The sequence below is a fragment of the Lupinus angustifolius genome, chromosome LG03 (genome assembly GCF_001865875.1).
Source record: "Lupinus angustifolius cultivar Tanjil chromosome LG03, LupAngTanjil_v1.0, whole genome shotgun sequence".
NCBI classification, from domain to species: Eukaryota; Viridiplantae; Streptophyta; class Magnoliopsida; order Fabales; family Fabaceae; genus Lupinus; species Lupinus angustifolius.
This window is the reverse complement of record NC_032011.1, coordinates 20668560-20691010: the sequence shown is the minus strand read 5'-3', so window position 1 is coordinate 20691010 and position 22451 is coordinate 20668560. Positions and strand designations below refer to the sequence as shown.

At 34.9% G+C, this 22451-nt stretch overlaps 2 protein-coding genes across 4 annotated transcripts; one reads left to right on the top strand and one right to left on the bottom strand.

The window, feature by feature from the left end:
- On the top strand, positions 8016–14336 carry LOC109343613. Of its 3 annotated transcripts, none has more exons than XM_019582002.1 (7): positions 8016–8330; positions 9150–10647; positions 10750–11436; positions 11528–11611; positions 11695–11770; positions 11890–12212; positions 12674–13377. In XM_019582002.1, the coding sequence occupies exons 2-7, from the start codon at positions 9325–9327 to the stop codon at positions 12770–12772; spliced, it is 2592 nt and encodes an 863-aa protein (XP_019437547.1). In that variant the 5' UTR covers positions 8016–8330; positions 9150–9324; the 3' UTR covers positions 12773–13377. The 3 variants fall into 3 exon arrangements, with proteins under 3 accessions (XP_019437547.1, XP_019437548.1, XP_019437546.1); XM_019582003.1 differs by having other exon boundaries at positions 8017–8330; positions 12682–12732; XM_019582001.1 differs by lacking the exon at positions 12674–13377 and adding an exon at positions 13857–14336 and having other exon boundaries at positions 8020–8330.
- On the bottom strand, positions 15580–20318 carry LOC109343612 (pyruvate dehydrogenase (acetyl-transferring) kinase, mitochondrial-like). Its single transcript, XM_019582000.1, has 7 exons — positions 20100–20318; positions 19561–19818; positions 17502–17760; positions 17212–17392; positions 16898–17045; positions 16534–16747; positions 15580–15921 (listed from the first exon to the last, which is right to left on the bottom strand). Exons 2-7 carry the CDS (start codon positions 19807–19809, stop codon positions 15863–15865), a joined length of 1110 nt encoding a protein of 369 aa, XP_019437545.1. The 5' UTR covers positions 19810–19818; positions 20100–20318; the 3' UTR covers positions 15580–15862.

Sequence of the window (22451 nt, the reverse complement as noted above, 5' to 3'; positions counted from 1 at the left end):
CTCTCACAGGCAAGACAGGCTCGCCCAGGCAACAAGAAGGCCTGACTCGCTGGGAAATCCTCACCTAGGTGGGGGCTCCTGACCCAGGCGAGGCTGACAGGCCCAAAATTGCTGATATTCTCGCCCAGGTGAGAGCTCCTCACTCAAGCGAGAACTCCTCGCCATAGCGAGAGGCCACGACTTTGGTTTTAGAAACAGGAGTGAGGGGTCCAACCCCTCACATTCCCATTGTAAAGAAACACAAAATCAGAGCTCGTGAGCCTCTCCAAGAGTCCACGCTTCACTTCTTCTTCATCAACTAGTGCACACATCCAATCTTTGCATCATGCGTGGACCAATGTAAGTGCACTTTAGCATTCTTGAACCCATTATCTTCTTATTTGTGCATTATGATAAATCTCATTTGTTTATGCACATTTAGATAGATTAGGTCATTGTTGATGCTATATTGTCATTATTTTTGCATTGCATTGTTGTTGTGTAACCATGAATGTCAACATCAAGAAACTCGGGGTTTCTAAGTGGGAACCTCAAATCTAGTTCATAAAAGTGACACTCATGTGTTTCGAGTTGGTTAAGCGGTTGTAATAGTGACATGGTTGTAATGGATATCACTTGTTTGATTATTTTTGATAATGTCTAACTGTGTACTTGGTTTTGCTGTGTTACAAGAGGAGAAAGTCAAATGCCAAAAAGGATTCCCCTCCTCCCAAGAAGTGGAAAGGAGCATCGACCTCCCAGGCCCCATAAGATTTCAATCGAACCAAGTTCAAAAAGAAGGTCAAGGAGGATCACTATATCATCCTCCTCAACTCGGTCTTTGTGCCAGAAAGGCGAGTGCACTTACAAAGGGATGACCTCCCATTTTTCACTACACCTCTAGATAAGCTGAAATGGTGGATATTGGCCACCCCCAATGATAAATTTGATCCAAATGTTGTTCGGGAATTCTATGCCAATGCCTACTCATTGGAAGAGGAGGGAGAAACGCTCGCCTACAAGTCATGGGTCCAAGGAAAAAACGGTTCTATTCAACAGGGATACAATCCATGACCTATTGGGTAGCCCGTATGACCTAGCGGAGGGGTCCCAAGAAGAATATAATTGGATGATTCAGAAAGATCGCACTTTAGCCCAAGGAGGGTTCCACCCGAGTGACATCGCTACTCTATTGTGCATTCCTGGAAGATCCTACAGCACCAGCATTGATGGATAGCCACTACGGATTTATCAGAAACACATGACTTTACTGGCCCAACTGTATATGATATTCCTGTTGCATAACGTGATTCTAAATAGTCATGTCTCATCTCTGCTTCTGATTGAATGCCACCTTATTTATGCCATTCTCAAGGGCATGAAAATCGATGTGGCGAACGAGATGTACAAAACAATGGTGTGATGATAAGTGCCAAAAATACCTAATTTTCATATACTTTTTATGGCACTTATCCTATGCAAAACTGTGAAAACCAACATAATTCAACACTTTTTAGATAAATTTTGTATTATTGGATAAAATAATTTTTGATCACCTCTTGTCCAAGTTTCCCTTGAATTTTTTAGGAAATTGATTACTTTAAAAGAAAGCCAAGAATTCATGCTAAATCACAAGTCAAAAGTCCAGAAGAAAATGTTCAAAACAAACAAGCTAAGTACGTCATGTGGTGTGCTTAAGCTTGTCACCAAAAGATGACTTAGGCTTGAAGAAATGTACATTTTGATAAACGGAAATGTGAAAAAGTGATTTGTGATTGTAGAATTAGAATAACTCAGGGATTGCCGTGTTTATGTGAGCTTGTCAAGTATAAAGGTAAGAAAAAGTGCATTTCATGATCATTTCCAGAAAATAGTTACGAAAAGGACACGAATCTTAGAGTTTTTTAAGATTGTGATCCAAAACTGTTCATTAATGAATTTCTCAGATAGATAAAAAATAGTGATAGGGGTGGAAAGAAAATAGTTATGAATAGATTTCATTAAATACTATACTGAGAGATAAGGGTGGAAACAGGTCAGGCCAGGTTTTGCCTTAAACAGGCCGAACCTGTATAACATATAGGATCTTGGGCCTGGCCTGTTAGCCTATTTAATTTTTTTTTTCAAAGCCTAAGTCTGGCCTGTTTAAAAGTCTGGTCTGCCCTGTTAGTCTGTTTAAAGGCCTATTATACTACATTATATTGAGATAAGTGATCATGTCTATATTTAAATAACTAATATGCATACTTTTAAATAGATTTTTATAATCCTAACAGTGAAATTATATTTTTATATTAAAATTACATATATAATAAGATTACTTATATATTAAAATTATAAAATATGAACATTATTATATAATATAACTAAATAGGCCGGTCTGTTAGGCTTAATAGGCCATTTGGATGGCCTAAAGCCTAGCCTGTTAAACTAAATAGGCTTTTCAAAAAGCCTGAGCCTGGTCTGTTTACAAAAAAGTCTGGCCTGACCTAGCCTGTTATAGGCCAGGTAATAGGCCCCTGGTAGGCGGCCTGGCCTGTTTCCACCCCTACTGAGAGACAACACAATTGATGTTACCAAAAGACAAGTCGAGGACAAAAGGTCTCCCAAAATAAAGGTGAAGACAAAGTGTAAATCAACACTATTAGAACATGGTGATCCATATTTGTGTGTATGATGATGAATATAGAAGATGAGATAGGGAACTCAAAGATATCATAATGGAAATTGATAATGCTTTTCATTGATTCAACAAAAATAGAAAAGGTACATTTATAGGAAAGGAGGAGAAAAATTATACCACCTACCTAAACTAACCCGGGAGTAACATAACTAAACCATTATCAACCAAAAATAACAAAGTAAGACTCAATTAATCATGTGGCTTTATGGTTGCTTGATTCACAAGCAATACGGTTAAAATTGTGAGGAGTGTTTGATGAAATGCATAAGTGAGCACAACTATTTGATGTCTGGTTAGTAGAGTCATTAGCCTTGGTCTTGGCCATGTCTTCTCGGTCAGAGGCTATAATGTCTCGATCATGATTCTTCTACCTACTGGGTCAGGGGCTACAATGCCTTGGTCATAATTATTCTGTCTGGCTGGGAAATGGGTGTGGTTGGCCTGGTCATATCGGTCGGGCTTGATGAATCCATGATCTTGGCCATCTCGGTCAGGCTTGATGCAGCTTTCTTGAGACATTAGGCAATGATGACATACTTTCATAATTAAGAATATATAAGCCTTTTTTCAGTTGCACCTATCATTCTCAATGTGATATCCTTCTGTATTTTGCAATTGGTTTTATAGAAAATCATAGAAAAATTGAGGTTCTTGGTAAGCTTGGAAACAAATATCAGATTAAAGGAGAACTTAGGTATATAATATACATTTGTCAACAAAAACAGAAAAGGTACATTTATAGGATAGGATGAGAAAAAATATACCACCCACCTAAACTAACCCATAACTAAGCCATTATCAACCAAAAATAACAAAGCAAGGCTCAGTTAATCACATGGCTTTATGGTTGTTTGATTCATAAACAATCTGGTTAAAATTGTGAGGAGTGTTGATTAAATGCCTAAGTGAGCACAACTATTTGATGTTTGGTCAATAGGGTTATTAGTCTTGGTCCTAGCCATGTCTTCTCGATTAGAGGCTATAATGCCTCAGTCATGATTCTTCTGCCTGGCTGGGTTATGGGCTACAATGCCTCTCTCATAACTATTCTATCTGGCTGGGTCATTGGTGTGGTTGGCTTGGTCATCTTAGTTAGGCTTGACGCAGTCACGATCTTGGTCATCTCGGCCAAGCTCGATGCAACTTTCTTGAGCCAATTCTGAGCCATCATCATCATCATATTTTGACAAACACATTGGGAACAACACGATAAAGACAATGATGTTATTGTTAGTTAAAGTTTATCCTAGACATTCATATCCCAACTAACACTGAAAAAGACAAAGCGCAAATCAAGACATATTGTAAGTTTCCTTTGGTTCTTTGACAACTTATTGAGGATATTGGTGACGTGCATGAAGATAGGAATTGCATTTTTCGAGTACTTTCTTTTTTCTTGATGCATGATAAACATAAGAAGCAAAGAAGAAAACTAGGTAGTCCTTAAAAATGGGTCACTCACAAAGGATGATGAGTCACTATAAAGAAGTATTTTTTCCCTAACTCTTAACTTAGCAAGCGCATCCATAATGAAATTTAAGGAGCGAATTACATGACAAAACAGACCTCCCAAGGGAGATGGAGGAGCTTGTAAGCTTCCTCGATAAAGGTTGCATGGGCATAAAGAGCAATGGATCCCTCGAATGTTATGCTGTCAACAACATCTAAATTATCATATTCACAAATAACATTAAGAAACTCAAGTTGTCTAGCCAAATTTAAGACACTAATAAGACCAAGAAGCTCATATAAGAATACATCACAAGCCACTTCAATGTTGCTAAACCCACACATCCATATATCAGTATGATTATGAATGAGACCACCACAACCAATCTTAGAGGTCACATGCGTGCAACTACGATCAACACAAATTTTCGTAAAATTTAAAGGAAGCACAAACCATAACTCATAAACAAAATGGGGGACATACTCTTCATGGTTCAGAGCAAAATCCCCACCACCAATACTATTGGCAATATTACGCATAACATAATGAATTGGCCATAGGGCGAGATCCATAATCATATTATTCCTTCACCTCCAAATTCACCAAAGACTATGGAAGAACTGTTGATTATCCTTAATCCATATAAAGGATATGTGTTAGGTATCCAAAGCCCTATTCTGAAAAACGCCCAGTTAATCGATTAAAGCACTGACTTAATCGATTAAATTGCACAAAATAGCAAGTTGTTGATTGGCTTGTTTGCACAACCACTCACCGATATTATAGAAACAATACACCAGATATATTTGAACATAATTAATCTCTATATGGCAGAATTAAAGAATTCAAAATATCAGCTAAAATAGGCAATTAAACAACTTGAAAAGTAAAGAGATAAGGGTTAGAAAAGCCTGCAATAAGGATTTTTATCCTGGTTCGTTTTGCAGTCCACTGCAAAACTACATTCAGTCCTTCCCTTCTAATCTCGGGAGATTGTCTTCACTAATATTGAAACGAATGTATATTACATGCACACTTTCAATACAAGACCTTAAATGCTCCATTCTTGAATTCCTAGAACCCCTACCTTGGTTTGACTACTCTAATCGCCTAGGAAAACCTTTCCTACGATTTAACCCCAGCCAAGAATATGTTTTAAACTCAAGACCTCTAAGTCTTGGTGAAGACTCACTGAATCTCTTTGGTGGTAAGACACCAAGAGACGATTTTCCTTATCACAAAAACAGAGTATTATGAAACACAATATGACTCAAATATTAAATTCAAATCCAACTATAAACCCTATACAAATCTCACAAATTAACAAGAATATGTATGAGTTCAGAATTATGTAGAAACATGTAATTTATACCCTACGAAATCTTTAAAAGAAATGCAAGAATCATGCAAGAAAAGATAGAATGATGAACATATTTAATCACATGCAATTGGATGACATTTTAAATCATAAGCATGATACTATCTCTCACTATCTCACATGCATTTCTCTCTGTGTATATGACATACAATGAGCACGAAAAATATGTAACTTAGCAATTCTAAAAATGAATGAATGTATGAAGCATGATATAAAAACACAGTTTATATAGAAAAGTTGTTAGACGTCCAATTAATCGATTAAGTGTCATTTTAATCGATTAACGGGCTATTGAGAATAACTGAATTCTGTTTTTCAGTTATTTATTAAAACTGATTTCACGTTAATCGATTAACGCCTTGATTAATCGATTAACTGACATATTTTTCAGCTAAGAGATTAAATGGTAAACTACCTATATGTTATGCTTATTAACTATACATGTATTACCATTATGTTATGCCTAAGATGTACAAATAACATGTATGATTAATGCATGAACATATAATAATCTAGATGGCATGTCTCATGTAAATGATATGATTATTTTTAGGACTTGTGAGATTTGTATCTAGGTTTACCTAACCTAGACTCAATAACTAAAACATATATCTAAGACTACTAATGATGACTCTAGTCTAGACATGAAGCTCTTGAGTCCTTGGCATGTTGATTTGTTGAGTTATCTTCAAGCTTTCACTAATTCATTGTCTTCATCAAAACATAGGCAATCTAATAATGTTATTTTCACACTTTGCACTTTCAATAGTACCCCTAGTCCGTAAGGTTCATAATTATGAAAATCCTAGTAGAAAGGAGGCCCAACCTTATCAAAATCTCCTTAGAGTAAGGGTGGTCATGAACACAATGTATAACATCTTGCACCGGAGCAAACAACATGAACACATCAAGGAAGAAGATAGATTAGAGTTAAATAATAACAAGTTACAAGTGAAAGAGTTATGAAGTACTAATTGTAACGTAAAATTTTATTTCTCTGGGATTCGTAATTTCTATAGGTGCTTCCAAGGAAAACCTTGGTCCACGGTAGTCGAGGATTTGGACAACAATCAGGAATAAGCAAATGAAGCAGAGTATCTACCATCCAAGGCATGCTTCTAATGCCAACCATTAGAATACGATGCATCATTCGGCCCGTCCATGGTAAAGATACAATCCCTAACCTCCTTTAGGATATGTGATATGGACAAATTTAACCTGGTTGCACAATGGGCCACTACCAATCCAATCATCAAACTAGAAGGAGGTATTACACTCTTGAAGCAAAAACTCAAAACCATCAGACAAAACAATCTTTGCCTTAATTAAGCTTCTCCAGGTATGGAGACACTATTATGGCAAATATAGTGGTTGAGAGAAATACCTCGGAGGTAGATATTTTCAAATAATTGAACCCATAAGCAACAAGGTTCAAGTAACATCCTTCATACAAGCTTTCCCAAGAGAGTCCTATTAGTACTAGTTTTTCTCACGCCTAGACCACCATGAGAGTTAGGAGCAGTCATTGTTTCCCAATTCACTAAGGGCCAACCCTTACTAGATTGATCTTTGCTTTAAAGAAATTTGTCAGTTGCCCGATCAATTATCCCACAAACCACAAAAGGAAGTTAAACTACCTGCATATTATAGACTACAAGGGAATAATTAATAGAGTTTGCTAGACACGACTTATTGACCTTATTTAACAACTTGGCTTTCCATGAAGCCAGATGTTGATCCAAATTTCTATGTACTTGGAATTGAAGGTCATTATATGTTATTGTATCATGAACTGGTAAGTAATATCACACAATATAAATACTTGTTTATAAAGGATAATGACCAACAAATTTTATAAACAACCCAATGATATTCATAAGTAAACCATGTTCATATGGTCACGAACATTGGACGAGTCTTCCTTGTATGAGACTCTTTATTGTAGCAAGATATACTATTGTGTTCATTTCATTATGTCCACATCAATGAACGTATGACATATCTATAATACATGTCATTACTAGAAAAAATTTCACATTTAGACCATTAGATATATTCATGATTGTCAATGTGTGTAAGTAAAATATATGCATTACTTAGGGAGGTTATCTAGCTCGTTTATGTACAATTTTGACAAAATTAGTAACTTATATCCTTGTAATATGCCTCATATCCGGAATAATATGAAAGTGCATATATAATTGATATAGCATGAAAACAATTTATACAAAACATCTTTTAATTATTTGTGATTATAGAAAAGTCTATATAAATCCCTAGCATTTACATCTTTTGCATATAACCACCATTAATTATTAATTACACCTTAATGAAATTGATTTTTCCATAAAGATAATATTACATTACTAACTATGGAAATGTATCTCATACATTTTTTTATATCTCAAATATGAGAAATTTTATTGGATTTTAAATTATCTATATATGAACATTATTATATTGCCCCATTTTATCTAACTAATTTATTTATTTCTCAAATCAATTTGTTTAGTAGTTTTGATAGCTCCTTTCTCTTGTCCACTTCTCATCGAAGAAGAAACTTCCCTTTTCTCTTAGCATTCATAATTCTATTCATTCCAAAATAAATTCCTTCACTTTCTCTGCATTTCAATTCCCTTCACTTTCCTTCTTTCCTTTTCCCCCAATAATTCTCGGAGTTTTCACAAATCGACGAGCTAGGGTTTCCGCCGGAAAATAAATTCTCGCCGGAGATTTTGTGTGGAGGCATAATCGCCGGCAACCATGGCCACCACCTTGTAGATTAGCTCTCAGTTGGAGCAGATCCATGGCGAAATCCGCGATAACTTTTGAGCCCTAGCGTATGTTTCTTAACCTCAACCTCTTGTTTTTTTTTCAGATTCGATTAATTTGATTTTTTATATTCTATATTTTTTCCCTAGTGTTCGTATCTAGTGTGACTTGTTGGGGTGTGGATTATGGTATTTATAGTTGTTTTGTTGGTTTTATTAGTATAACAATGTTATGGTTCTTGAAATTAAGTTTAGGGTTTCAATATAGTTTATTTGAAATTGAGTGTTGGGTGGTTAGTGTGGTGTAGAAAGTATGAAAAATTAAGAGAGACTTTTTATGTTAACTTCTGCCATAGATGCTCATGTTGGAGGAAAACATTTCTAGGTTGCATTTGGTAGACGCGTCAGAATGGGGGTGAAACAGAACATGCATATTCTGTAATATGTTTGGTGTGATTTAGAGGTAGAACTGAACATGATAGCTAGTCAAATTCGGAATGGAATTAAAAATTGTAATTTTTTTGTACCAATGTGGTGGAACCAAATAGAACAGAGAAGAACATGTTCTTTCATCCTGAGTTTCTGTAAAGGGAAGGTTCCATGTGTGCCTTTAGTGGTTAATAACTGGGATAAAGTCCTGAAAGATCTCTATTTCTTGCTAAATAAGTAAGAAACTGATACAAGTTGTGAAAGAATAGGAGGTTGGAAGCCAAGCAGATTGGGCATAGTTTGCATTTAGCTATCTTTAGATGTCAGTCATCATTATCATTTGCTTAAACTATCCATTTCTACTTTTATGGTAATTCATCTCTGTTATTTGTTATCTATTTTTTATTACTTGTGTCTTCCTTGTTCATAATACTTGTGTTTTTTTAATTTCCATACTAGATTGCTTTATAGGTCAGAGATCTGGGAGGCTAACACTATTATCACTACATCGTGACTGCTGCAAACTGGAAAGCTCTCATAGTACATGATCTGTTCTAGTTTTTTACCTTTTGTGCTTTGTATTCAGCACCCATGCTTATGTGAGTAGAACTGTAATACTTTTGCTTTGGATGTAATGGCTCCAATTCGCTCTAGTGGGTTTATTGATCCCGGTTGGGATCATGGCATTGCACAAGATGAGCGGAAAAAGAAGGTTAGATGCAATTACTGTGGGAAAATAGTTAGTGGTGGGATATATAGATTAAAGCAGCATTTAGCCCGGGTTTCTGGTGAAGTAACATACTGTGAAAAGGCTCCTGAGGAAGTCTACCTAAAAATGAAGGAAAACCTGGAAGGGTGCCGCTCCAGTAAGAAACAAAAACAAGTTGATTCACAAGCATATATGAATTTTCACTCTAATGATGATGAAGACGATGAGGAGCAAGTTGGATGTAGAGGCAAAGGGAAGCAATTGATGGATGATACAAATGTATCTGTAAATTTAACGACTCTTCGGTCATTAGGATATGTTGACCCTGGGTGGGAACATGGTGTTGCTCAGGATGAGAGAAAAAAGAAAGTCAAATGCAATTACTGTGAGAAAGTTGTTAGTGGAGGTATTAATCGGTTTAAACAGCATCTGGCTAGAATTCCAGGAGAAGTAGCACCTTGTAAAAGTGTCCCAGAAGAAGCTTACCTTAAAATAAAAGAGAATATGAAGTGGCATCGCACTGGAAGGAGACATAGACGACCTGAGGTTAAGGAATTGATACCTTTCTATTCAAAGTCGGATAATGAAGATGAAGAGTATGATCAAGGGGAAGATGCTTTGCATCATATGAACAAGGAAACTTTTATTGATGTTGATAAGCGGTCGTCTAAGGATTTAAGAAAAACCCTGAAGGGAATATCACCTAGTACTGGTACTGAACCAGTATTGAGAAGATCAAGATTGGATAACGTTTACCTGAAATTTCCCAACAACCCGGCGCCTCAAACTCACAAACAAGTGAAGGTTAAGACAGGGCCCACTAAGAAATTACGAAAGGAAGTTATTTCTTCGATTTGGAAGTTTTTTTACCATGCAGGAATTCCTTCACAGGCTGCAGACTCCCTATATTTTCATAAAATGCTGGAAGTGGTGGGTCAATATGGACAAGGATTGGTATGCCCACCCAGACAACTTATTTCTGGTCGCTTTCTGCAGGAGGAAATAAATTCCATTCAGAATTACCTTGTTGAATATAAGGCTTTCTGGGCAATTACTGGTTGTTCTATATTGGTAGATAGTTGGATAAATACCCAGGGTAGGACAATTATTAACTTTCTTGTTTCTTGTCCTCATGGTGTATACTTTGTCTCTTCCATTGATGCCACAAATGTAGTAGAAGATGCACCAAATTTATTTAAGCTTTTGGACAAAATAGTGGAAGAAATAGGTGAGGAAAATGTAGTGCAGGTAAAATGTTCTTTCTATTCATGTGGTGCCCTCTTTCATCTTAAATAGGACATTGTGGCTGTTACTAATCATTGTTTCTATTCGTTCTCCCTTTCGATGCAGGTAATCACTGAAAATACTTCCAGCTACAAAGCTGCTGGAAAAATGCTGGAAGAGAAGAGAAGGAATTTATTCTGGACCCCTTGTGCCACTTATTGTACTAATCAAATGCTTGAAGATTTTATGAAGATAAGATGTGTGGGAGAGTGCATGGAAAAGGGCCAGAAAATTACAAAATTAATATATAATCAAACATGGTTGTTAAATCTTATGAAAAGTGAATTTACTCTAGGGCAGGATCTTCTAAAGCCAGCTGGTAGTCGGTGCGCTTCTAACTTTGCTACATTGCAGAGCTTGGTGGATCATCGAGTTGGTCTCAGACAAATGTTTCTATCAAACAAATGGATTTCATCCAGGTTCTCCAGAACAAGTGAGGGAAAAGAGGTGGAAAAAATTGTTTTGAATGTCACATTTTGGAAGAAAATGCAGTATGTTAGGAGGTCAGTAGATCCCATAATGCAAGTGCATGAAAAGGTTTGTAGTGGTGAGAGCTTGTCAATGCCATACATATATAATGATATGTACAGGGCAAAACTTGCCATTAAATCTGTTCATGGTGAAGATGCACGGAAATATGAACCATTCTGGAAGGTGATAGACAGCCATTGGAACTCTTTGTTTTGTCATCCTCTTTTCTTGGCTGCGTACTTCTTAAATCCATCATACAGATATCGTCAGGATTTTGTGCCGGTATGTGAGAATATTGAATGTTTCCTACTGGTCACAAATTTTCAAATTTTATTCAAGTTCTCTCCTGAAGTGAATTTTGATATGACTCTAGCATTCTGAGGTAGTACGAGGGCTCAATGAATGCATTGTTAGGCTGGAGCCAGATAATATGAGACGGATATCTGCATCAATGCAAGTAAGATTTCCTTAATGACTGCTATATGATATTGGCATTTTTGGACATTTATTTTATCTACTTCAAAATGATGTTATTTCCAGATTTCTCATTTTAATTCTGCACAAGATGACTTTGGAACTGAATTGGCAATTAGCACAAGAACAGGTCTTGAACCAGGTAAACTGCCATGTTGCTACTAGACACTTCATATGCTAATTAACATGCTTGAGGCGCATTAATACTTCTTTATAATAACATTGAGCTGATCAGTTTCTTTTCCTTATTAACATCACTAGCTGCTTGGTGGCAACAACATGGAATAAGTTGCTTAGAGTTGCAAAGAATAGCTGTACGCATATTAAGTCAGACATGCTCATCCTTTGTGTGTGAGCATGGTTGGAGTATATATGATCAGATATACAGCAAAAGACAAAATCGTATATCTCAGAAGAAACTTGATGACATTATCTATGTTCACTACAACTTGCGACTGAGAGAATGCCAATTAAGAAAAAGGTCTAGAGACTCAAAATCAACCTCTGATGACAGTTTTCTTCAAGAGCATTTACTCAGTGATTGGGTACTTGATGCCAATGTACAAAGCTCTGATTGTGAGAAGGTAACTCAGGGCTTTCTATTCCTGTTGATTGTGATGAAATGATGATTAAGCATTAGTTGCTGTCAATTGGATTTCTTATAAGTCATAGTTGAGCTGCCTATCTGAAGTTATTTAAACTTCAATGCGCTATATGATGTCACACATCCAATATGTTTAGCTTAGTTGTCCTTGAATCAGTAATTTTTTAATTCAAAGGGCTATAAAGTCTAACCGATTAGGTCGTACAGATTGGTTATTTGAATTATAGTTGAGACCATAACTGCTATAAGCACATAACTCTTAGTTACATGTTAGATATTGCATTGTAACAGGCAACATAAACAGGTCTAAGTTGTGTTTGAAATACTTCAAACATCAGCTTGAGTAAAAGAAAAAGTGACTTTTAACCGCCATGAACTTAGGTCCATTTACAGTTTAGTTCCTAATGTTTAAAACTGTGCAAACTGATCCCCAAAGTTCAGATTTGCAGGTTGACCCTTCTGTTCAAATTTCTCTCAATTGCTAACGGAACTGGCCATGTGCAGCTCACATGTATACTCTTGAGACCCAATTGCCGTTAAGTGAAGCATGTGCAGCTCACACGTATACTCTTGAGACCAAATTGCCATTAAGTGAAGCATGTATCACTCACATGTCTTTCCCTAACCCTAAGACCCTTTCCACTCAAAAATCATTTGGAACCATAACCTAATTTCCCTCCAAACCCTAACAATCATCTTGTTTGGTGGCTAGTGGCACTGTGGGTGAAAGTTAGGCTGCAGTGGGTATTGGCGGTGGCTGGTCAGGACATTAACTAGTGCTGCAGTGGTTCTGGATCTAAGAATGGCTTGGTGGCTGGGTGCTTGGAGGTGAAGAGAAGCAGAGAACTAGATAGGATTGGAGAGGTTTGTTTGTTGTTGGAGGCTAAGTATAGGTTATGGAGGATTGGTCAGATGGGGTGAACAATGGTTCCGCATTTCATACTGCTAGGTTGTATATTGTGGAAGAGTTCACGGTGATGGAAGGTTTCAAGTGAGGTTGGGGGTTACATAGATGGTACTGTGTGGGTTTGCATGCTGGTATCTGGGTGGTGCATATAGCCTTGGCGGTGGCTGGGTTTGCAGCTGCAGGGGTAACTGGTGATTGGGAAGCTCGATAGGTTGGTGGTGGTTGAGTGGTTCTATGGTGAAAGTTGGTGCTTCCAAATTTAATTGAAATTGTGGAGTTAATGAAGGTGGTGATTGGTTCCGTGAGAGGGATGGGTTCAAGTTCTAGTTGTTGATTTGTGTATTTTAATTTTGTTGGGTGATTGATTGGGTTATGGTTTGCTGGAGGTTGAATGTGTTCATGAATTTAGGGACAAGATTCTTAGGGTTAAAAATGGGAGGAGAGACATGTGAATGAGACATGCTTCACTAGAGGGTAATTTGGTCTCAAAAGTAGGTATGCGAGCCGCATGTGACCAGTTCTGTTAGCAATTAATAGAAGTTTGGATTGAAGGGTCAATTTGCACATTCTAAAAATTTCCGGGATCGGATTGAGAACTTTTAAACATTACAGATCAAGTACATGGGTCTAAATTCAGGACTGCTAAATTGCATTTCTTCAACAATGAAGCATTGAGGTCCAGCTTGACTGATGGAATATTTGGTTTTGTTTTTGTAGAACATCCTTTTTGGAGTTGAACAAGATGACGATTATGAAAATGATTCAATTGATTATGAAGATGGAGCTGCAAGGTCCTTGAAAGGATCTCTTGAGCTGGTGACTATGGCCGATGTAGCTGTAGGGTCACAGGATCTGGATCATGTTAACATAGATGCTGCCACTGACAATGAGTCTGATCTGAATTATTTTGATGATGATTTGAGTAATTAAGGTAAATATGGCTCACCTTTTGGAAGAGTAAGGCATTTGGTTGTGACTTACTCACTGTAAAATCAACATGATCATCATGATCTGTACAACCACATTTATTTCAATCATTTTAGATTGAATGCGTTCTTACTAGTTTAAGAATTTATTATCTTATATAGTTAGGTTCGTTAGTATAACTAATTTAATCCAATGATATTATTGTAAGATAACATTGTAAGATGTAGAAAACACTATATTCATGTATTAAAAAGCAGGTCTATATTTGCCTTGGAAGCAAAACTTAGGATCTTGTGTTCAATTTTTGTGCGTTCTTTTCTGTAAATTTTCATATGTATAGTTTGATCTTGCTGCATTGGATTTTTTGGAAATACGTGTTACAACCTTGTTTTCATAATATAATTTTATTGGTAGTTGAATATGCATCCCCAATTCTTGAAAAATCATTTTTAAGCCATAACTAAACATCAACTCTTTGAACTATAGCTCTGTATTCTTCTTCAACACTACTTTTTGCTATATCACATTTCAGTTTTTGCTTGGCCATGTAAGGAGTTTTTGCTTGGGGTTGTTAGGGACTTAGGGATGTAAGCACATGGGAGGATGGTGAGGAGAGGTGATGTTGGCTGTGAAATGGACATTATGGGTTAATGAGCACAATTTTCAAGCTAATACCTATACAATATGATAGACTCCATAGGGTAAATAAAAGAATTATATAATATAACACTAACAAAGTATTGATTTAGTGGTGTAAGGCTCTGTTAGATCCCCGTGATGACCAAAAGGCCAAGGGTTCGATTCCTAATAGCGATATTTGTTGGGAGGGACAGTTGTGTACCCTAAAAGAGATTAATTCCTTACTCAAAATCTGAGGATATTCTTAGTAATATCAGGAAAAAAAAGAATTATATAACTAGTTTTTGTAGGGAAGTGAAGCTTATAATTTTGCCTTAATTAGTTTTTGTCATTACCTAAGTATTGTGGGTTGTGATCATTCTGAATAATGGAAGATGGGTTTTGGTTTTATTGTGGTAAACACCTTTGCGGCCATCATGGCAGAAATCAAATGATCATGGCTTTATACGACATGAGAGAAACTTGTTCAAGTCGAATCGGAGTAGAAGACAATGCCTAATTAGCCCAATGATAGGGTAAATAGGTCTTAAGTAAGCAATCTAAGCCTTCCATTATTTTTAATATAAATCAATAGGCCATATGCTGTTTATATCAAGTACCCCATGCCTAATTAGCCCCATATGTATCAATATCTTTAGAAAAAAATTTATTTAGACAACTTCTCACAATGATCAATAGTTTATGAGAAAATATACATATGCATATGCATAAAATGGTGAGGCATGGTAAGAAATTATATGAATCATCTATTCAGATACTTGCCTACATTTTTTTACATAAAAGGACCATACTAATTTTGAACAAATAAAAAGGGTGACCTAGTACACAGCTCCCACTTAATAAGGTTTGAGAAAGGCAGATGTACATAATCTTATCCTCACAAATGAAGAATTTATTTCCAAGATTTGAACTCATGACTTTCATATTACAAAGCAAGCAACATTAACATTGCGTCGAGGCTCACCCTCTAAATATGACAAATTCCCAAAGCTGTCTATACGGAAGGCAAGTAAGAAGCAACACCATGCACAATTGTAGGATATGCACCCCATATTTACAGGAAAACTGTCAATTTATTAAAACATGGAAAAATTGACAGCAAATAATCCATTTGAACAGTTAAATTTGATAGTTGAACAAATGGAAACATCATAATTTCAGGGCAAAGGTTCTTGTGAATCTCCCAAACGAGACAAATGAAGATATGCATCAGTACCTGTGAATAATAAACATGACTGTATCAGAAAATTTGATAGTTGAACTTTAATCAACCAAATAAGATATGACAAAGTTTTCAAATGTATTATAATTGTATCAATGGGATATAAGTGCAAGTTATTCCTGAGATGGTAACTCTGAGGATCTGTTTGCGAATTGGTTATTAGAGAACAATAGATGGAAGAAAAATGTTTTAGATTCATGAAATACACTTGTGAAATGACTCTCAATCCTTAATTTTTCGTTATTTCCCCTTTAAAAACCAACTCGAAAAATTGAAGTGTTCAAAAGATAGATAATTCATGAACCACTCTGGCTAAGTAGAATCTCAAAAATGTGCAATGACAATTACACATAAATATAACTAGCATTTGATAGTTTAAGAGCAGTAACTATTCTTGTAGAAGTTCAAAAGTATGAATGAAATTAAGGTTGAAACAATTGTATCATTGTAAACAGAGCTCATCATATCTCAAAATCCCACCATATGCAAAATGGACAAGAGGGACAACAAGTTGCCAACTCTAAGTGCTACAGGGGTTGAAATTGGAACAAAATCAATATGAATAATGTTGTTAGCGAAGCGAAATATTTGTCGTAGTCTACTCACCGTATCCTTCCATAGAGATTATTTGAAGATCGCCTCCAAAATAACGAGCATATAGACGACAAATCGGAAGTCCGTATCCATATCCAGCCATTGTCACATTATCAGATACTCCAACATCTGCATCCTCATCCAATGGGTTTCTGGCTGTACTATATAAATATGTAAAGATTTTTGGCAGACCACTTCTTGCAATTCCACCACCCTCATCTGAAACCTACAATGCCATTTAGATCGACTTTAAGAGAACATCATGATAATAGCATGCGAACAAAATCTCATAAAAGGGTGGTCCAGTATACGAGGCTCCGACTTTGTGGGGTTATTAACAAATGGGATATATGTTACACAAATACAAACAAAATACCTTTATGGTAACATCCTCTAGACCATCAGCAACTATTATTCTAACGGGAGGTGTAACTTTGTCGGAATCCACACAACGCTCTTGGACAGCACGAAGTGAGTTCTTAACCAACTCGAATACCATCAGATGCAAGTGAGCTGGAACATAACTGTTTTGCAGAAACATACAGTGATTGTACAGAAAGAGCACAGGTACAGTTTCTTGACTATAATTATGAATCTTACGAGATAAACATTCCTAGCATAAGAAGCAAGGGAAATATTCTTTAAAAATATAAGGAGAGAATGAATTAATGGAAAAAGTGTGGAACTCACGGAAAAGTAAAATCGGGATCTCCATATATATGGACATCGGGAGCACTGCCATATTCACGACAACATATAGAACGTGCATCCTCACTGGCATTCCTTGCCACCTCCACAGGAGACATTTTTGTATCGATATAACCCACACAGTGGGGAGCAGGATGGGGATTGTGTAACTCGACGTGCTGCCCTGAATCCCGCAAGAATAAAAAACACATACAAAGTTAGGGTTTAATCACATACAAATTTACAAACTATTAAGTCTTATAAAAGACAAGCGAAGTGTTTTCTGAACTAACCGATAAGCATACGGATTCCGATTCTTGACATGTAAAAGCGATCGAGGAACTGATGAATCTCATCTAGATCTTCATAAACAATCTTTGGATCCATGCCTTTCTTTAACTGCTGAACACCCAAGGCCATTGTAGGAACCACATTGTTGTGTCTCACTTTGATGGCCTTAATCATGTCAGTGAATGTTTTTTCATCATTCATATTCTTGATATCGGGGAAGGTTCTAAGATCACGGAAAGAATCCAAGTACCAATCCCTCACCTAAAACATTAAATGTAGCACAAAAGTTCAATGATCATCAACAAAACATCATGTCTATTCAAAAACAAGTCTTTCTCCTTCATGTTGCTAAAATTACCATAAAGAAATCCATCAAAACCTACATCAACCCACGACCATAATAAACTAACATTTTCGAGTCGTACTGACAGGATCTCAGGCATGAGACATTATGATATCTGTCAATGTCATCATCAAGAGTCATTGAGTTTATTATATGTTAGCGTAAAATGTAATCATTTTGAAAGCCTAAGTCGGATGACTATTGTTGTCTTAAAGAAATAAAACATGTGCAGAAGAATGATAATCACTACTTTCTTAACAAACAATGGTTGATTAAACCATATACCCATTGTAGAAAGCTTAGCAGAGAAAAAATTTGGCGTCAACTTCTAAAGCAGAAATAAAGAACCGGTCATCTGAAAAACTTTAGAATTTTCACTGAGTTGGTTATTGACATGATATTTGAACAAGTAGAACAAGCCATTAGAATTTTGATTCTTTCAATTGAATTATAATTGCAGCACATTGTAGCACAGTTTATGCATTAAACCATTATGTCAATAGGTGTACCTCTATTAAGCTTTTTCTTTACATTATTTCACGTAGAATAAATTTAAACAAAATAACTATATTACAACAACAACAACAATCAAGTCTTTATCCCACTAGATGGAGTAAATCATTATTTCAACGGAATTATTTCTATAAGTTTATCCTAAAATAACTGTATTACAAATCGAAGTAAAATAGAACTTCACATGCTTATATGCCAATTGCAAAGATGATCTAACACGAAAAGATTATCCGAAAATATGACACACTAGGCACTACAGACAACCCTAATGCTAATCACAAACTTTTTTTTACTAAAAATGCAAGCTTTTAGAATTTAGTCAACTTCTTAAATCTTAATGTACAAGTTTGCTGAGGCAAATATAAAAACAAATGAAACACTTAAATAATTATAAAACACATCCAAAAACACCCTTCCCCATAAGCAGATAAGAACAAGTAATATTCACAAAAAGCTTGCTAACCACTAATGTCCTAAGGGTACCAATTAAATAATCAAGAGATAACATTTTTTATTGGAAAACTAATATTAGATACACAAACTTGTAATTTTTTAAGCCTTTGCCAAATCATAATTATCTTCAAAAGCAAAGGAAATGGAATCCTTGACACCAAAGGTGGGAACAAAAAAAGACTACAAAAGTAATGCAGACCACATCACCTATAGCGGCAATATTGCGGTGACAGTGACTGTGGTAAACACATTAAACCGCAATTTGAGACTATTGTGTGTAATATTAAATTACAATGATGTGGCCCCAAAAGGTCGCAATGCAAACGAACTGCATCAAATTCAAAAATATTTTTTAAATCATAACAAATTCACAGCGCAAGAGCTGCAATGTTCGCAATGGCAGTAACCGCAATCAGAACCGCAACTGCACTTATTTAAATTAAGGACTGCATCAATATTACGGTTGCGGTGACCACCACTACTACATCACACCGCAATTTTAGTGTGACTCTGAATCACAATGATGCGGCCGCATCGGACCACGTGAAACTGCATCATATTCAAAAATATTTTTTAATCACAAAATAATTTACACCACACCGGCCATAATCCACATTGCAACGGCCGCAATGAACCACAATTGTTACCGCAACCGCGACGAGAACCGCAATTTAAAAACTGCGCAACCGTAATTTAAAACATTGGGGCATGAGCCGAAGTTTTCTTCACCAGAATGTTAAAAATAAGAATACCTTCAAGACAGCAGGTTTATGAGACAAGCCATAAGGGAGATTCTCAAGTTCAATAGCTCTCCTAGCAATCCTAATAGGAAGCTCCTTATGAAGGAACTGAGCAGAGATCAACAAATTTCTTTCATTTGGTTTTGAACCAAATTCCATCATATACCTCAAACTAACCCCAGTTTGCTTCAAACAACCCCATTTATGCATATCTTCAATCATTGATTTGGAGAATGTCTCAGAGGCTTTCTTTGCAGCCATGCCTTTGTCCTAGTTATATTAACCCAACAATCAAAAAATAATAATCAAATAGGAACATGCAAATAGAATCACATAATGCAAAACTAGCATAGATTATATATATATATATAGTAATGATAACCAACAGATACGTTGGTCTGATGGTGTAAGGCTCTTCTAGATCCTCAGGATCACCAAAATATATGTTCAATTCTTGGGAACTACACAAGCGGTCACATCCTTACGTAATGATACTCTTGATAATACGCAAAAAAATGTAAAAAATGTAGTAACAATAAGAGAAAACAAACCAAAAAGGTTGGAAATGGAGGCTACATACACAATCTCTCTCAATTGAAGGAGAGAGAAAGTGATACCCCTTCTGTGGAGAGAGAAAATTAGAACAAATTGAATAGTGATTATGGGTCCTTGTAGTGAAAGAAAATCTGGGTTGGGTTTTAAATAGAAGATTGGAGGATAAAGTTTGCAACTTTATTCTTTTCTATTTTTTGTGGTATTTGAAAAAATGGCAATTTGTGAAGAAACTCAGAGTTGGCTGTGATAATGACACGTGTTAATATATTCTTTTTTTTCGAAATTGATGAACATGCTTATTGCTTAGAAATATATTTTCATTTAAAAAAAGGTAGTATTTTTAATATAATTTTTTTTTACTTTTTTAAGGTTTTTAAAATAAAAATAAAATAGGTTGAAAGTACGGGATAATATAAATATAATTTATTATTCATCATTTATGTAATAAAGGTTATTAACTTTAAGATTTAATCATAAACATAAGTAGTTATAGTTAAGTTGTTAGTTTACTATTAGGCAAACCAAATCGGCCACTTATCTAACTAATGTCCAAAAATTTGAACAATCATTAGAGAGTTAATTTATGGGAGCATAGACTTCATTCCACACAAAATTAGTCTAACCTTTTAATATAATTAATGCATATTTTAATATAATTTTTTATATTTATGGTCGTTTTTCCTTCATAAAAATTTGTTCATTTGTTTTGAAATTAATTATTTTTTACGTCATCGTTACTATTTTTAAAATTAATACTAACAATTATAGTTAAGTTTCCTAATCTTGAGTGTATGGAAAAATTATGTTCGTAAAAGTAAAGTCAATTTCAACAATCTATATCACTTGAAATAAATTAGCTTTCAGAGTAGATAATAGAACTATTAATAAGAAACAAACAACTATTAAAAAATAAAGTAAATTATACTGACATTTTCCTAAAGTTTAGTCAATTTATTACACATATCATTTCTTACTTTTTTGTAGAGGCACAAACTACCCATATTAATATAGGTATATATATATTATATTTGCACGAGAAATAAATGTAATCTTTTAAACATAAATGAGTGATTAATATAATTAAGTTAAATAAAAAGATATATTATGGATATAAGTCCAAATAATATGAGATTTAATTTATTTTTCATTATTTTTGGTTCATTAGAAAATGTATCAAAAATATATTATTTAAATCATTCTTATATTATATTGTAATAAACCAAAAATAATAAAAATGTATTGCCTTATATATTATTTGAAATTGTCTTCATAATGTATCATATTTTGTTTAATTTAATTACATTTATCATATCTTTTATTTAAAATATTGCACTTATATCTCGTGTAGGAGTAGTCATTCTAAAAAGGAGATTTGTGTATGTGTAGACAATATAGAAATAATTTATATAATAATTTAAAAAAAGAGAGAGAGAATATAAGTATAATTTGCTCTAGAATAATACAAAATAGGTAACCATATTGTTAATAATTTCATATGTCAACCATTACTCTAAATGTTTAAAAGTATTGGTTTAGATTTAAAGCAATTATATAAATTAATTTTACTAGTGTTTGAACAAACATTGTTATTCCTTTCGGCCTGTATTTTTAAAATAAAATTTATTAATGAGATAATATTATATAAAATATATCTGATATACATCTATACAAATATATAAAGCAAAAATATAAAATAATTACTCATGGATAGAGTAATGTTGGATTGCCTATTTTACCCTTGACAATTTGTAATTGATAAAATAATATCATGTTTCTTAAAATTTAATGTAAATTCATGCTACTTTTTTAACTCTAGAGCAGTTCTTCAACCTCCTTTCACTTTCTTTATATACTGCATGCAGTAAATGTACTTTGATTTTTATAACCTCTCTTAAAAAACAACCCCAGCCCTTTAAGTGAATGAATATTTCAATCAAGACTTTGATTCCACAATTCTTCAAACCATTGGCCTTGGAAGCACGTGACCCATTATAATGACTAAAATATGGTCAATGATATACTTATACTTTATAGGTATTATCTTTGCCTTACTCTCATGAATGAGAGATTTTTTCCTTTGTTGATTTCTGTTTCTAATGTTGGTTTTTCTATGAATAATCATTTAAACTGAATACGGAAAATCTAATGATCGGGGCTTTGTTCGTATAACATAATGTTTATGCCCATACATAAACCCGAATGGAACAATCCTCATAAGAAATCAATTTTCATGGTGAAGAAGAAAAACATACATTTATTAGTCATTTGGAATTTCGAAGGGTATGTGGGTATGATGATCTTCCAGATGATAGAGTCTGATGGTTTTCCTTCTGCTTCTCTAGAGGAGA

Coding starts and splice junctions, on each gene's coding strand:
- LOC109343613 (XM_019582001.1), top strand. CDS start 9,325: ATGGCTCCAATTCGCTCTAGTGGGTTTATTGATCCCGGTTGGGATCAT. Junction 11,437..11,527: donor ATCGTCAGGATTTTGTGCCG/GTATGTGAGAAT, acceptor ATATGACTCTAG/CATTCTGAGGTAGTACGAGG. Junction 11,771..11,889: donor AAGAACAGGTCTTGAACCAG/GTAAACTGCCAT, acceptor TAACATCACTAG/CTGCTTGGTGGCAACAACAT.
- LOC109343612 (XM_019582000.1), bottom strand. CDS start 19,809: ATGGCTGCAAAGAAAGCCTCTGAGACATTCTCCAAATCAATGATTGAA. Junction 17,046..17,211: donor GATCCCGATTTTACTTTTCC/GTGAGTTCCACA, acceptor TCTGCAAAACAG/TTATGTTCCAGCTCACTTGC. Junction 15,922..16,533: donor AATCTCTATGGAAGGATACG/GTGAGTAGACTA, acceptor TATTATTCACAG/GTACTGATGCATATCTTCAT.